This window comes from Diabrotica virgifera, chromosome 8 (genome assembly GCF_917563875.1).
Source record: "Diabrotica virgifera virgifera chromosome 8, PGI_DIABVI_V3a".
Lineage (NCBI taxonomy): Eukaryota > Metazoa > Arthropoda > Insecta > Coleoptera > Chrysomelidae > Diabrotica > Diabrotica virgifera.
This window is the reverse complement of record NC_065450.1, coordinates 26,732,683-26,746,114: the sequence shown is the minus strand read 5'-3', so window position 1 is coordinate 26,746,114 and position 13,432 is coordinate 26,732,683. Positions and strand designations below refer to the sequence as shown.

Here is a 13,432-nt window from a genome sequence, read left to right as displayed (position 1 = left end):
ATTTTGTTAGGCGTACTTTAAGAGCTAATGTTAAATCTTTGCTACATAGGACCTTTTTCATTTTCATAAAATTAGAACGTGCTTTCTCGATTCTGACTTTAATTTCTGCAGTGTAGTCATTATTTTCGGTTATAAGTGTCCCTAGGTAAGTGTACTTTTTTACTCTTTCGATCTGCTGGCCCTCTACTATCAAGATTTCGTTAGTATTATGGTTGTTTTTACTAATTTTCATAAACTTTGTCTTTTTGATATTGAGAGAGAGTCCGTACTCCCTACTACACCTTACTATTTTACTCATGAGTATTTGCAGGTCTTGTAAATTATCGGCTATTATTACTGTATCATCTGCATATCTGATGTTGTTAACTAAGACTCCATTTACTCTTATGCCGACTGTTTCATCTTTCAGAGTTTCTCGCATTACCTCTTCAGAATAAGCGTTAAATAATAGAGGTGATAGTATGCAGCCTTGCCTGACTCCTCTCTTTATTTCCATTTCTTCAGATGTTTCTGTTTCAATTCTTACTATTGCTCGCTGATTGTAATAGAGATGTGTTATTAGTCTTAAATCTCTTTCATCTAGGTTTTTAGTTTTTAGAATTTCCATGAGTCGGTCATGTTTTACTTTATCAAACGCTTTATTGTAGTCTATAAAACAGACGTAAAGAGAACGGTTAACATCCAAACATCTCTGTGTCAGCACGTTGAAGGAGAATAATGCCTCTCTGGTGCCCATTCCATTGCGGAACCCATATTGAGTGTCACTAATATCCAGCTCCAGTTTAGAGTGTATTCTGGCGTGGATAATTTTCAGCAGAATTTTCAAGGTATGTGACATTAAGCTTATGGTTCGGTAGTCATTGCATTCTTTGGCATTCACTTTTTTTGGCAAACACACAAATGCTGATGTCAACATTTCTCTAGGGATGATCCCCGTAGTATAGATAGCGTTGAACAGGTCTACTATTATGTCCAGGTTTTTCTCGTTGACCAACTTTATCAGCTCGCTAGGTAATTCATCTGGACCAGCAGATTTATTGGTTTTCATAGAGTTTATTGCCTGACTAACCTCTGATTTGGTTATCTCTGGGCCTAAATCTCCGGTTTGGCTATCTACGGATGTACTAGCTTCTCTCTGGTCATGAAATAGTTCCTCGATGGAAAATATAAACTTACACTAGCCACTAAATTTTAAAGTTTTTTATGGTACAAGCAATAATAACAACAAACAGCGGTGTGTTGGGATTATAAACATGCAAAAATTAGTAACAATAAATTACGTACGATGTAGAATTAACGAATTTGAAATTTTTTTAATTATCAATTAAGTGTACATGAAATGATAAAGTATAGATAGGCAAACAACAATACATGCTTCGAAATTGAGAGTTGAAATCCTTTGGATCTCATAATGTATCTACGTAAGACATTTAGTCTACTTTTAAAAGGTTTTAACCTTTGTATTTTTGGCTGGCTTAGCAGGTTCTTGTAAGTATAACCAAACTTTGCTTTTTTACCTTGGTCAACATTTTAACTTTTTATCCTAACTAATACGGTTATACTTATTTTAGGTAAAACTGATGATGCTCTTTTTACAGAGCGAAAACGTTTTGTGATGTTTGTGACCCTTTTAATTAAGGGTTTTTAAATAGACCTTTTAAACTTTTTGAACTATGTATTAAATTGTTTAAAATAACTTTCTCACTTGTAAGGATTTCCTTGAGTGTGAATTCTTAAGTGTTTTTTCAAACTACCTGATGCAGTAAATGCCTTAAAACAAATTTCACACTTATAAGGTTTTTCACCAGTGTGCACTCTCAAATGTGCTTTTAAATTTTTTGATTCAGTAAATTTCTTAAAACAAATTTCACACTTATAACGTTTTTCCCCAGTATGCGCCCTCAAATGTCTTTTCAAATTACTTTCATAACGAAATTGATTCAAACAAATTTCACACTTGTAAGGTTTTTCCCCAGTGTGCACTCTCAAATGTTGCTTCAAAGAACTTGCTGTAGTAACGAGATTCAAACAAATTTCACACTTGTAAGGTTTTTCTTGAGTATGAATTCTTAAGTGTTTTTTGAAATTGCTTGATTCAGTAAATTCCTTAAAACAAATTTCACATTGGTAAGGCATTTCTTGAGTATGAGTTCTTAAGTGTTTTTTCAAACTGCCTGATTCGATAAACTCTTTGAAACAAATTTCGCACTTATAAGGTTTTTCCCCAGTGTGCACTCTCAAATGTCTCTTCAAATTACATGCTTGAATAAATTGTTTAAAACAAATTTCACACTGGTAAGGCTTCTCTTCAGTGTGTGTTCTCAAATGCCTGTTCAAACCTCCTGATTCAGTAAAGTCCTTAAAACAAATTTTACATTTGTGCAAGTTTTCACCAGTGTGTACTTTCAAATGATTTTTTAAAATTTTTGCTTCACTAAACTGCTTTAGACAAATTTCACACTTGTGTGGTTTTTTTCCAGTGTGCACTCTCAAATGTGTTTTCAAAGAACATGCTTGGCTAAACTGTTTAGAACAAATTTCACACTTGTGAGATTTTTCTCCTGTGTGAACTATTAAATGTGTTTTCAAAGAAGCTGCTTGACTAAATTGTTTAAAACAAATTTCACACTTGTGCGGTTTTTCACCAGTATGTATTAACGAATGTCTTTTCAAATGACTTGGTTTGGTAAACTGCTTTAAACAAATTTCACACTTGTGTGGTTTTTTTCCAGTGTGCACTCTCAAATGCCTTTTCAAACTTCTTGATTGAGTAAATTCCTTAAAACAAATTTCACATTTGTAAAGTCCTTCTTCAGTCTCAACTTTCATAAGTTCATTTAAATTATTTTTGTAATCATTAATATCTTTAGAACAAATAGAATTATTTATTGTTACTTCTTCGGAGTTTAGACTTATTTGTTGTCTGTTAAAGGAATCCCCAGGTAATGTTTTCAAGACATCCATTCCATTCTTCTTGTAAGAGAGACCTGAAATAAAAACGGAAACATCCAGTGAGTTTTAGAGAACGCCTTATATAGATGGATATATAGTTAACTACATAATCAGAAAAAAAATGCCAAATTACAATTCTATTGTCTAACTTCTAACAGAAGACAAAACAGCAAAAAATAACTGATAATTACAAGGGCACACGTTAGAAATTAATTGTAAACTGAAAAAGAATATCGTAAATTTGATTGTTTTTTGTTATAAAGTACAAAGTTACAAAGCAATAATTTATTTGTCGTCTCTTGCCTAAATGTCAGAGATTAAGGATGTACCAGAAAGAAGTTCCAACAACAAATTTTTTAGATTTAAGTAATTATTTACTATTTTAATTTTTATTTTGATGGTGAATTTTGTATCTGGAAATTTTCGCTTTTATAATAAATTCACGTTTTTTTTTAATTTCCAAAATGTATTCTCACTTCGAGCAATACAATCTGAATCAAATCAGTGATAATGGGTTGTTTAATGGTATAAAAAATACAAAAAAAATATAATAAAAACAGTTTTTATTTATTATAAAATACACAATAGAAGAAAAAAGATTTAAACAGCAAAATGTGGAAGCAAGACAAACAGTTACTAATTTTTATTTTTATAATCATTATTAATACATTTACACAATCGAATACAAAATACAAAAATGTACAAAATGTTTTACAAGTTGTTTTAGCCAGATACTTACAAGGTGCAATTAATGACTCTGGCAAGGACGGCTTGGTCATTTGTTTTGAATGTAAGACGCCATTAACACTTTCATAACCAAATGAACAGTAATCAATTGGCTGCAATAGGGAACTTGCATAAAATTTTAATTTTGTTTGTTTTTCGTTTGGCCCCTAAAGACGACTAAAAATTCAACTTATACCAGCCACCCTAAAACGGGTCGTGATGTCACGCCGTTGTATGTTTACATTCTACACCAATTGTATATATAATTTTAAATTAGACATTATAAACGTCAGTAAAAAATACAGTTATGTGACGTTAAAAGTGTTTTTGATCGTTTGAACTATTTATAGAAAATTTGTACTTTTACAAAATGGTTTTATTTTCAATAGTAAACCTTCTTTCCTTTTCTTCAAAAACTGTATCAAACTCCAATTTTAACAAACTGGTATATATTATTACAACGACATAAGATAACTGTCATTAGAATATAAATATTTTTCCTTTATTCCCCGACGACGAGCTGGCGAAATACCCAAGTAGGTGGAGGCCAATAAACTAAACAAGGAGAAGAAGAATATACCTAAATATAACGCTGTGTCTAGGAACACGCTAAAGTGTACGCAAATAAAAAAGTTGGAGTGTCAGAGTGTTGGAATTTGTTTAATCGCGTTGTGTTTACACTTTAATTTTAATATTGATTAGTAAAGAGATATCTTATTTTTTATTTGTTTAGTGTTATGCAGTGTGGACAATTATTTAGTTGTTTTAATGAGTTTAACAACATTTTAAAACATTATGAAAAAGTTAAGAGACTATAAATGAATATATATTTTTTTAGTTATAAGTGAAAGAGTATTACCGTCCAAAATTAAAATAAAAGATAGACCAAAATCCTTCACAATAATAATTAACTTGTTCTGAAGCTATTTCCTTGTGGCATTTTTGTAATCAACTATTCTAAATGGGAACTAAGCCACAATTTAACTAAAAAAAAAAAACGATTTTATTAACGTCTCGACGTCTAAATCGGACATCGTTGTCAAAATACAAAATATTATTAAATTAAACAAAAATGTTGTTGCTTAGTAAAAAAATTTTTTTCTAATAATTTATTTAATCTGAATAATTTTTGTATTTTGACAATGACATCCGATTTGGACGTCGAAACGTTAATAACATCATTTTTTTTTTAGTTAAATTGTGGCTTATTTCCCATTTAGAATAGTTGATTATAATAATTAACTTACGTATAAAAATTATTTTAACAATATTTTGTACGTGTCATGTCAACTAAATACATATATTTATTTTGCTAACCTAAATATATACTTTTATATATACAGTTGAGTGCGCGAGTCTTTACCCGTGCGTCATTAATACCTGGCGAGATAAAACACATACTTTTTATCTAGCACCATTCTCTTCCACGCATGAAACTCATGACAAACCAGCTGCCGTTTGTTATTAAGTAAAAACACATGTTATTTTTATGAACCATCTAGACTCAGTGCATTGAAAAGAGATAGGTACAAAAAAAGACGATTCGGTATGTTTTCATATTTTAAGCACAATTTGTTTGACGTTTCTGCTTTGTTTACTGTTGTGGCTGTCAGCCAGTTGAATTTTTTGCAGTTTTTGTCGAATTTTTGCGTTTTGAAGTTTCTTTATATTACACAAACAGTTGTTTTCACAACTAATTTTATATTGGGCTTTTAAATTTCAAGGTAAATAATTATATTTTGGCAATTAATATTTAAAATATACAAAGCTAACGTCATTCACACAGTAAAGAGATGATTGTGTTTAGATTTCCGTCAAAGTGAATAAAATAACAAAAATAAAATATATGTTATTGAATTTTTTTATAAATTGTTTATTTATTTATTAATCAATAATAATAAAAGAATTTATTAAGCTACTTCAAATGTAGCTGTAATTATGCACAAAAATTTTGAAGCAAAACTTACATTTGACCTTCTATATAATTGATAACGTCAAATTTTATAATAAAACCCGTAATCGGAACAGTAGCCACTTTCTGTCAGTTGTTGTTGCGTGAAATAGATTTCAGACTTATTTCGTATGCTTTAAATGATGACGCACGGGTAAAGACTCGCAGACTCAACTGTACATTGATTTATTACAATTAAGTTTGAAACATCTGAATAGTTCTGCTTCCCTTCCCTTAACAAATATTTTTCTATCAAACAAACACTAAACATATCAAAATAGCATGTACCAAAATATACAGTCATTGCGCACGCTAAATAATGACGTCACTGGCTTGATGAAGTTTAATTCGCGTGTACCTAACTTTTTTATTTGCGTACACGTTAGCGTCATAGAGTTATATATTAGCATAGAGAGAGTGTCATTCAGAGCGAAGTGACGACACCATCTTTTTTATTTGGATTAGTGCTGTTTCACTCTTACGCATAGTAAAGCTGCTACAGTTGTCCTCCTCTTCCGTGCCTATATTCACAGTGAATGTCATCATAGATTTTCGATACAATGTGTTAGAAAGAGATGCAGCAAACCAGTCCATGAGATCTTGTCGTCAGGAAGCGCGGAAGGTAGGCTCCCTCTATGTTAATATATACCTCTATGGTTAGCGTGTACCTACACACAGCGAAATATAACCATAATAATAACTAATGTAAAAATATGTGACGTCACGGCTCGTTTGAACTATTTTATGCCGCAGAAGACTTTAAATATGTATTTCTAAGTTATTACGAGTTTTTGAAGCGTGAAATTTTGGAAATCTCATTTTTAAACAAAACTGAACATTATTATGTTATAAAAAAATGTGCAAATTCCCTATTGTGTTTGATGAGCATTTTTCCAAATAAAAGTTTGTACTGCAGCCCTTAATATATGCAAATGTAAGGTATCTGAAGTGCAAATAACTTTAGTTAAATTAAATCCGAAAACAATATTTTGAGAAATAAGTTTATGTCGCAATAATGTGTAGCACACTCGCAATAATATGTACAAGAATAAAAAACCGCTAAACGCCATAAAAATAAGTGGCGCATACAATATTCCAGCTACAAAAGATCTGATATGAAAATTATGTGTCGCGAAAATGTATTTTGATTTTGATGGAAAATAAAATTCTAGTTTTATTTTATTTTTTATTTATTATTTGTTGACGGACCGAAGTACATAAAACAATTAAAATGTCATACAAACTATAAAAATAATTCAAAATAAGATCTAGTACAAAATTGGTAAATACATAAAGAATAATAAAATTACTTGCTCTCATTTAACAATTGTTACAAGTCCATACCATTAAGTGAGCACCATTCCACAAGATTATTAAGATCTGATTGCAAATTGTAGCGTTCCAAATCAGAGGTAATTATGTGAAATAATTTAAGGTCATCAGCAAATAGAAGAAAATGAGCAAAATTGAAACTTTTATTGATGTCATTTATAAATAAATTAAAAAAGGTAGGTCCTAAGTGGGAGCCTTGAGGTACCCCCGATTTAACTATAATTTCATTAGAGAAATAATTCTTAATACGAACTATCTGCCTTCTATCTAATAGATAATTTCGAATAGAACTAAGCAGAGGATCTGAGAAACCTAACTGTTCGATCTTATGTAACAATAACGTATGGTTGACCCTATCAAATGCCTTGGAAAAGTCCGTATAATTCGCATCTACCTGTTGTTTGCTTTCCAAGGCTTCATTTAAGAAGGAGGTATAATTTAACAAGTTCATTTCAGTTGATCTCCCCATAACAGAACCATACTGTTGTTCAATTATTACGTTTTGTACAGTAGGCTTAATTTTGTCACATATTAAACTCTCGAACAGTTTAGGTATAGTATTAAGGATACTAATAGGTCTGTAGCTTTGAACCCTGCTTCTATCGCCATTCTTGAATATCGGTGATATAAAACTAATTTTCCAAACGGAAGGAAAAATACGGATTTTTGAAATAAGGGGCGAGCAAGATTAAAACTACAGTATTTCAGTAACTTGGGTGAGATTCCATCAGGCCCTGGACCCTTATGTATGTTTAGCTGAGATAATTTGGTATATACCTCTGAAATAGATAAGTCACAACTAGCAATGTTGAAACTAGTGTCAGCCCTTGAACTATTTGGAATAGGACATTCATCCTCACTATATACTGCAACAAACATATTGGCTATGGTAGGACCATCGGAACTGGTTTGGCCATTATGGTTTAAAGCGTTCGGAATGCTATTATTGCTCCTTTTAGAATTTACGAACCTCCAGAAGCTTTTAATGTTACTTGGAAGTGTATGTTCAACGTTTGCTACAAATTGATTGTATGCTTGAACTGATTTTAAAAGATTTTTTCATAATATTTGCTCAATTTGAAGTAAAACGCGCCTCAAAAGAGTAACTTAAATACAGTTTGAATTTTGAAGAATTTTGATGCTTCAAATTTAGTAAATATTATAAAAAATCTTTTAAAATAAAACTAGAATTTTATTTTGCATCAAAATGAAAATACATTTTTGCGCCACTTAATATTCATATATGTAGCTGGAATATTGTAAAAAAGCTGTCGGCGGGATGGCTGCCGCATTTTCTAACTTCGAACAATAAACGCAACCATGACACCACTTCAGAGCAGTGTCTGATGCTGTTTAAGCGTAATCCAAATGAGTTTCTACGTTGTTTCATAACCGTCGACGAAACATGGTTCCACTGGTAATCACCAGAGTCCAAAGAACAGTCGATACAGTGGACGTCACCCCATGAATGTGCTCCTAGGAGGGTGAAGACTATCCAATCGGCCAGAAAGCCCGTGACCACCATTTTCTGGGATTCACAAGGTGTGACCTATATCCACTTCCTGGAAAAGGGCAAAACCATGAAAGGACTTTACTATGCCGCATTAATAGGGCTTTTCATTCACAGTCATTTGTTTCGAGCTTCTGTCATGTGTCACATAATATTAATATATCTACGTCATACGTTATTGGTATATATCAATGATACAAACCAAAGACGTATGACGTAGATATATTAATATTATGTGACACATGACAGAAGCTCGAAACAAATGACAATCGATGAAAAGCCCTATAGTAGCCCGATTCGACGCCAAATTTCAGAAAAAAACAGACCCAATTGGGGAAGAAAGAATACTCTTCCATCAAGACAACGTTCCGGCTCACACCTCCGCCATCGCCATGACCAAATTGGTCGAATTGGACTACAAACTGCTGTACCATCCAACCTATTCTCCAGATTTGGGCCTGTAGAATTTCTTTTTGTTTCCAATCTTGAAAATGTTACTCACCGGGAAGAAATTTAAGTCAAATAAAGAGTTCATCACCGCCATGGAAGCATACTTTGCAGACCTCGAGAAAAAGTATTTTTCAGATAGGTTTAAGAATCTGGAGCATCGTTAGGTCAAGTGAATCGACCTAAAAGGAGACTACGTTCAGAAGTAAATCGTCACTTTTCCAAAATTTTCGTTTTTCTTTTGAAGGTTAAGTACTTATCGGACCGTCCTAGTATTTTAGACAAATGTCGTAACTATCAAATATTACTTCGATACTGTCAAACTAACGTCAGAACGTGTATGTATCGATCTGTAAATTGGTGCCGAAATTTGTAATTATTACTGTAAATACTTGTTATCAAAATTAGTTTTCGCTCAAATAGTGACTAATAACAATTGTGTTACGTGTTAATCATCAAGAACAAGCTGTAACTTCGGTCAGTAAGAGATGTTTTACTTAATAATCTTCCAACTTAAACAGATTCAGTGTCAAACTGTCAATAGTTTTTCATTGTTGCTATCCCGTCCCAACGGACGCCAACGGTTAGGCAACCAGTATTGCAGTGATGTATCCAAGGTTATCACTTATTTCCAGACATCCAAAGCCTTAATATAAACAAATTCAAGTTACTTTTGACTACATGAGTAACAATTTAAATCAATGTTCCCCCACTGTTAGCAACACCATGTCTGGATCCAATTCTTCCAGTAATCTTACTAGTTCATATGCAACTGCTACTATGACTAAACAACGTCCGAAGTATCCCAAGAAGACCGAAGCAATTTTATAATTAGTTGTACGTCTCTGTAGTATCCAATGAATGTATATCCAATTTTTTTTTCTTCGTAATTTTTAATTAATGTTATTTAAGATTTAGAAATTAACTGTTATAATATTTAGTTTTAAGTCCTTATTGTAATTAATTACTGTATAACCAATATTGTTTGTGTCAATGGCCATTGCTGCCGAGACACATAAATTTAAATAAAAAAATATTACTTCAATTCTCTTTCTGAGTCGCTGCACCTGTCTCACTCTTTTCCTTTCCCACCCATCTCAGATTGATGTCATTGTTAACGGGCATTGGAAAATCTCAAAAACCATAACCTTTGAATAAAATGAACGCTGTGCCTGTTTATGACCAATGGAGAGCATGGATGAATATTGCACTTTTTAAGGAATGATTTGAAAAACAAGTTGAACCATCCGTTTCGAAATTCAATAAGGAAGTTGGGCTTCCCAAAAGAGCCCTACTTTTCTTAGACAATGCTATTTCACACTCTGAAGTAATGGAGCTTATGTGTGTTGAAATTAAAGCTGTTTTCATACCACCAAATGTGACCCCGTTAGTGCAAATGAACCAGGTGTTCTGCAGTTTATAAAACTGTACTATACAAAAAATTTGGTAATAGAAGGCGAGAAAAGTTTCATTACTGACAACCTGAAAAAAAAAATCACCGTAAAAGATGATATTTATTGTGTGGCTGCGGCCTGGGACAACTGCTGTGATACTTTAATTAGAAAATCGTGGAAGAAGTTGTGGTCAGATTTACAATTTGAAGGTTAATTTTTCCAAGCTCCATCACAAGATGACCTCCTAGAAGTCCTCCAACAACTTCCAGGATGTGAAAACGAGGAAGAAAGTGCAATTACAGAATGGATTGAAGCTGAAGATAATGGGCACCAAGAATTTACGGATGAAGACATTGTAGACTTGGTTCAACTGGAAGGCAATCCTAATGAAGATGAAGAAAGCCAGGAAGAAGTTTCCCTGTCAGATCGAGTGACACACGCAGATGTCACTAAAGCTCTGGATGCGGCTCTACGTTACGTGGAGCAGAACTCTGCTGCGTTACCGGTCGCTGTAATGTTTTACTCCGGTCAACTTACACACCCGAGAGTACAAAAATTACCATCAAGCTGAAAATTGACAGAATTGTTCAAAATACCATCATAAATGAAATCTAAAAAGTCCTCATAAATCCGACCCAAGCTAAAAAATTTACGCGGGGTCAAAGGTCACCAAATATAGTTTTTAGCGATTTTCAGCGAAACGGTAAGTTTTATCATAAAATTAGTTCTAACAAAAAATGTAGATTAGATAATTATCTATGAAAAATGTCTTATTACTTTTTTCCTAAGAGCCAACGTTTGAGATACAACGATTAAAAAAGTTGTAATCGTCATAATATGCGCACACGTTTCCGCACCACCTTTCAGGTAGTGCACTTAGCGCGTTTTTAACGAGGTTTCCCCAGTAGGCCTATTCCACGGATCTGTTATGATTCTGTTCAATTTGAAGCTATTGAATAATTGATATTGGCCAGGGTTAAAAATAATAAAAGTTATAAAAAGCGGTATAAATTAAAAAAAAACGGGAAATTCATCCAACTGGTTCATAATTTTCTAATACTTCTGCTTCTTCTTCTCCTTATTCTTCTTCTTCACCTTCTAGTTCTTCTTCTTCTTCTTGTTTTTATTCATCTTGTTGTTCTTTTTCTTGTTCATCCTGGGTGCAAGTGAATTCCCCCAATAATGACACATCACATGGCTCCTCGATAGAATCAAATGAATCCTCAATTGTTGGTGATTCAACATTGGAGCACGACCGGTTTTAACAATTAGTGCATGCTACCGAACAAAACAGTCCAACTTTGTTGCAACCACATTTAGCGGTACATCCCTTTTTACAGTTGCAGAAAATTGTGTTCAGGAGATTTTCCGGCGCAGGTGGGAGTAAAATTTGAATTGGTTCTAATGAGCTGTCGACTAATTTCCATCCCCAGTCTTCTGGATCTAGCTGACAACCAAGCCACACTTGAACTTGGTAATATACTCGAAAAATATGTTGATGACCAGCCGCTGAGGTTGGAGGAAGATAAGATAATTGCACTTGTTTTTTATTTCGAGTATTTTTAAAGAAACATGCATATCGAAACTTACCTAAGCACGTACTTTTTTAGGCGCTCCATAGATAGAGAGAAGAAAGCTAATCCGTTGGAAATAACTTCTTGTGGAGTTGAATTAGTTTTTTAAAAACTTCAGCACATTTAAGTAAAATTAGGTTTAACACGTATATTTACTCCGGAGTAGTACTTAAGACTAATTAATACCTCGAGGCTGTCATCTACCTGAAGGATTTCCAGGAAGATAACGCTGTAATTTGCATAATAGTAAACAAACTAAATTTGCATAAAGTTTATTGTATATTGAAATGTTTATTAGTACTTAGCAATAAACATTTTGCCTAGAAAGTTGGCTTTCATTATTATGTTCAAACCCTTCTGAGGAAAGAATAGGTAGGGTGATTAGATTAGCCCACGTACCTATATAACGTGTTTATTCTGACAAAACCCATCTTTACAAATTGAATAAGACGAGTCAGTAAGAATTATTTTAAGGTAATACTTTGTCGTATCAATTTACTATTTTTGTTGGGAATAAGCCGTAAAATTGAAATAATAATTTTTATTATTTTTGCGTTATATTCACTTTGTAAAGATTTTTTTGTTGGCACTGTAATATAATACCGCTTATACATTGCATCCCTCGGTAGACCGCAAGCTGTATAGTAGAAACATTATCTTATAATATCTTATATTATTATGTGTAATGTAAGTTAAGTTGACCGATAGAATATTATGTTTACTTGTATTACAGCTTCAGTGATGTATATACGTGGTGTACTAATACATAAATATGACGATTGAACTCTTTTAACTCTTTGAATCGTTGTATCTCAAAAACGGTGGCTCTTACGAAAAAAAGTATTAAGATATTTTTTATAGATAATTATCTAATCTACATTTTTTGTTAGAACTAATTTTATGATAAAACTTACCGTTTTGCTGAAAATCGCTAAAAACCATATTTGGTGACCTTTGGCCCCGCGTATATATCGGCACTATATCACTTTTTTTCTTTGACTTGTTAGCTATGTGTATGCCAAATTTCATGTCAATCCAAGCGGTTCTTTAAAATTTAGAGGTTTTGCAATATTTTACCGTTAAAGAACGGACTATTATGAGGACTTTTTAGATTGCATTTATGATGGTATTTTGAACAATCCTGCCAATTTTCAGCTTGATGGTAATTATTGTAACCTCACTCCTATTTTTGAGTCTAACTAGACCGGTCTATTATGAGTAAATGGTTCAACATCGCTACGTCAAGTCGCCACACCTCCAGGTATCAGAAGAAAGTGACCGACTTCTTTAAGAATGCGCCTTAGGGCTGAAAACGTTCTCGTAAGAGTTTGGGCAATATTTTGGGACTACAAGTGAACCGACGTAAGTTTATGTTTAACCTTTATAAGCACTACGTATAAAATACGGATTTATTTTTTTTAAGACATTTTAAAAGTCGAAGTCCCATTAGTCCTAAATTGTTAAATTTTCTGGCTTTACTCTGTATAATAAACATGGTTTTAAGCTTTTATCTTGAATTTTTAAATTTTCACTTTCCGTTGGTTCG

The 13,432-nt window shown here is 32.8% G+C and overlaps 1 protein-coding gene across 1 annotated transcript in view; it reads right to left on the bottom strand.

Moving 5' to 3' along the window:
• Positions 1-1,588: 1,588 nt before the first annotated feature.
• The window catches only part of LOC126890706 (zinc finger protein 678-like), a 138,949-nt gene continuing 127,105 nt past the window's right edge, over positions 1,589-13,432 (bottom strand). Inside the window, exon 4 of the mRNA XM_050659872.1 lies at positions 1,589-2,987. Within this exon, the coding sequence (XP_050515829.1) occupies positions 1,702-2,987 (1,286 nt within the window). The 3' untranslated portion in view covers positions 1,589-1,701. The remainder of the gene's footprint in view (positions 2,988-13,432) is intronic.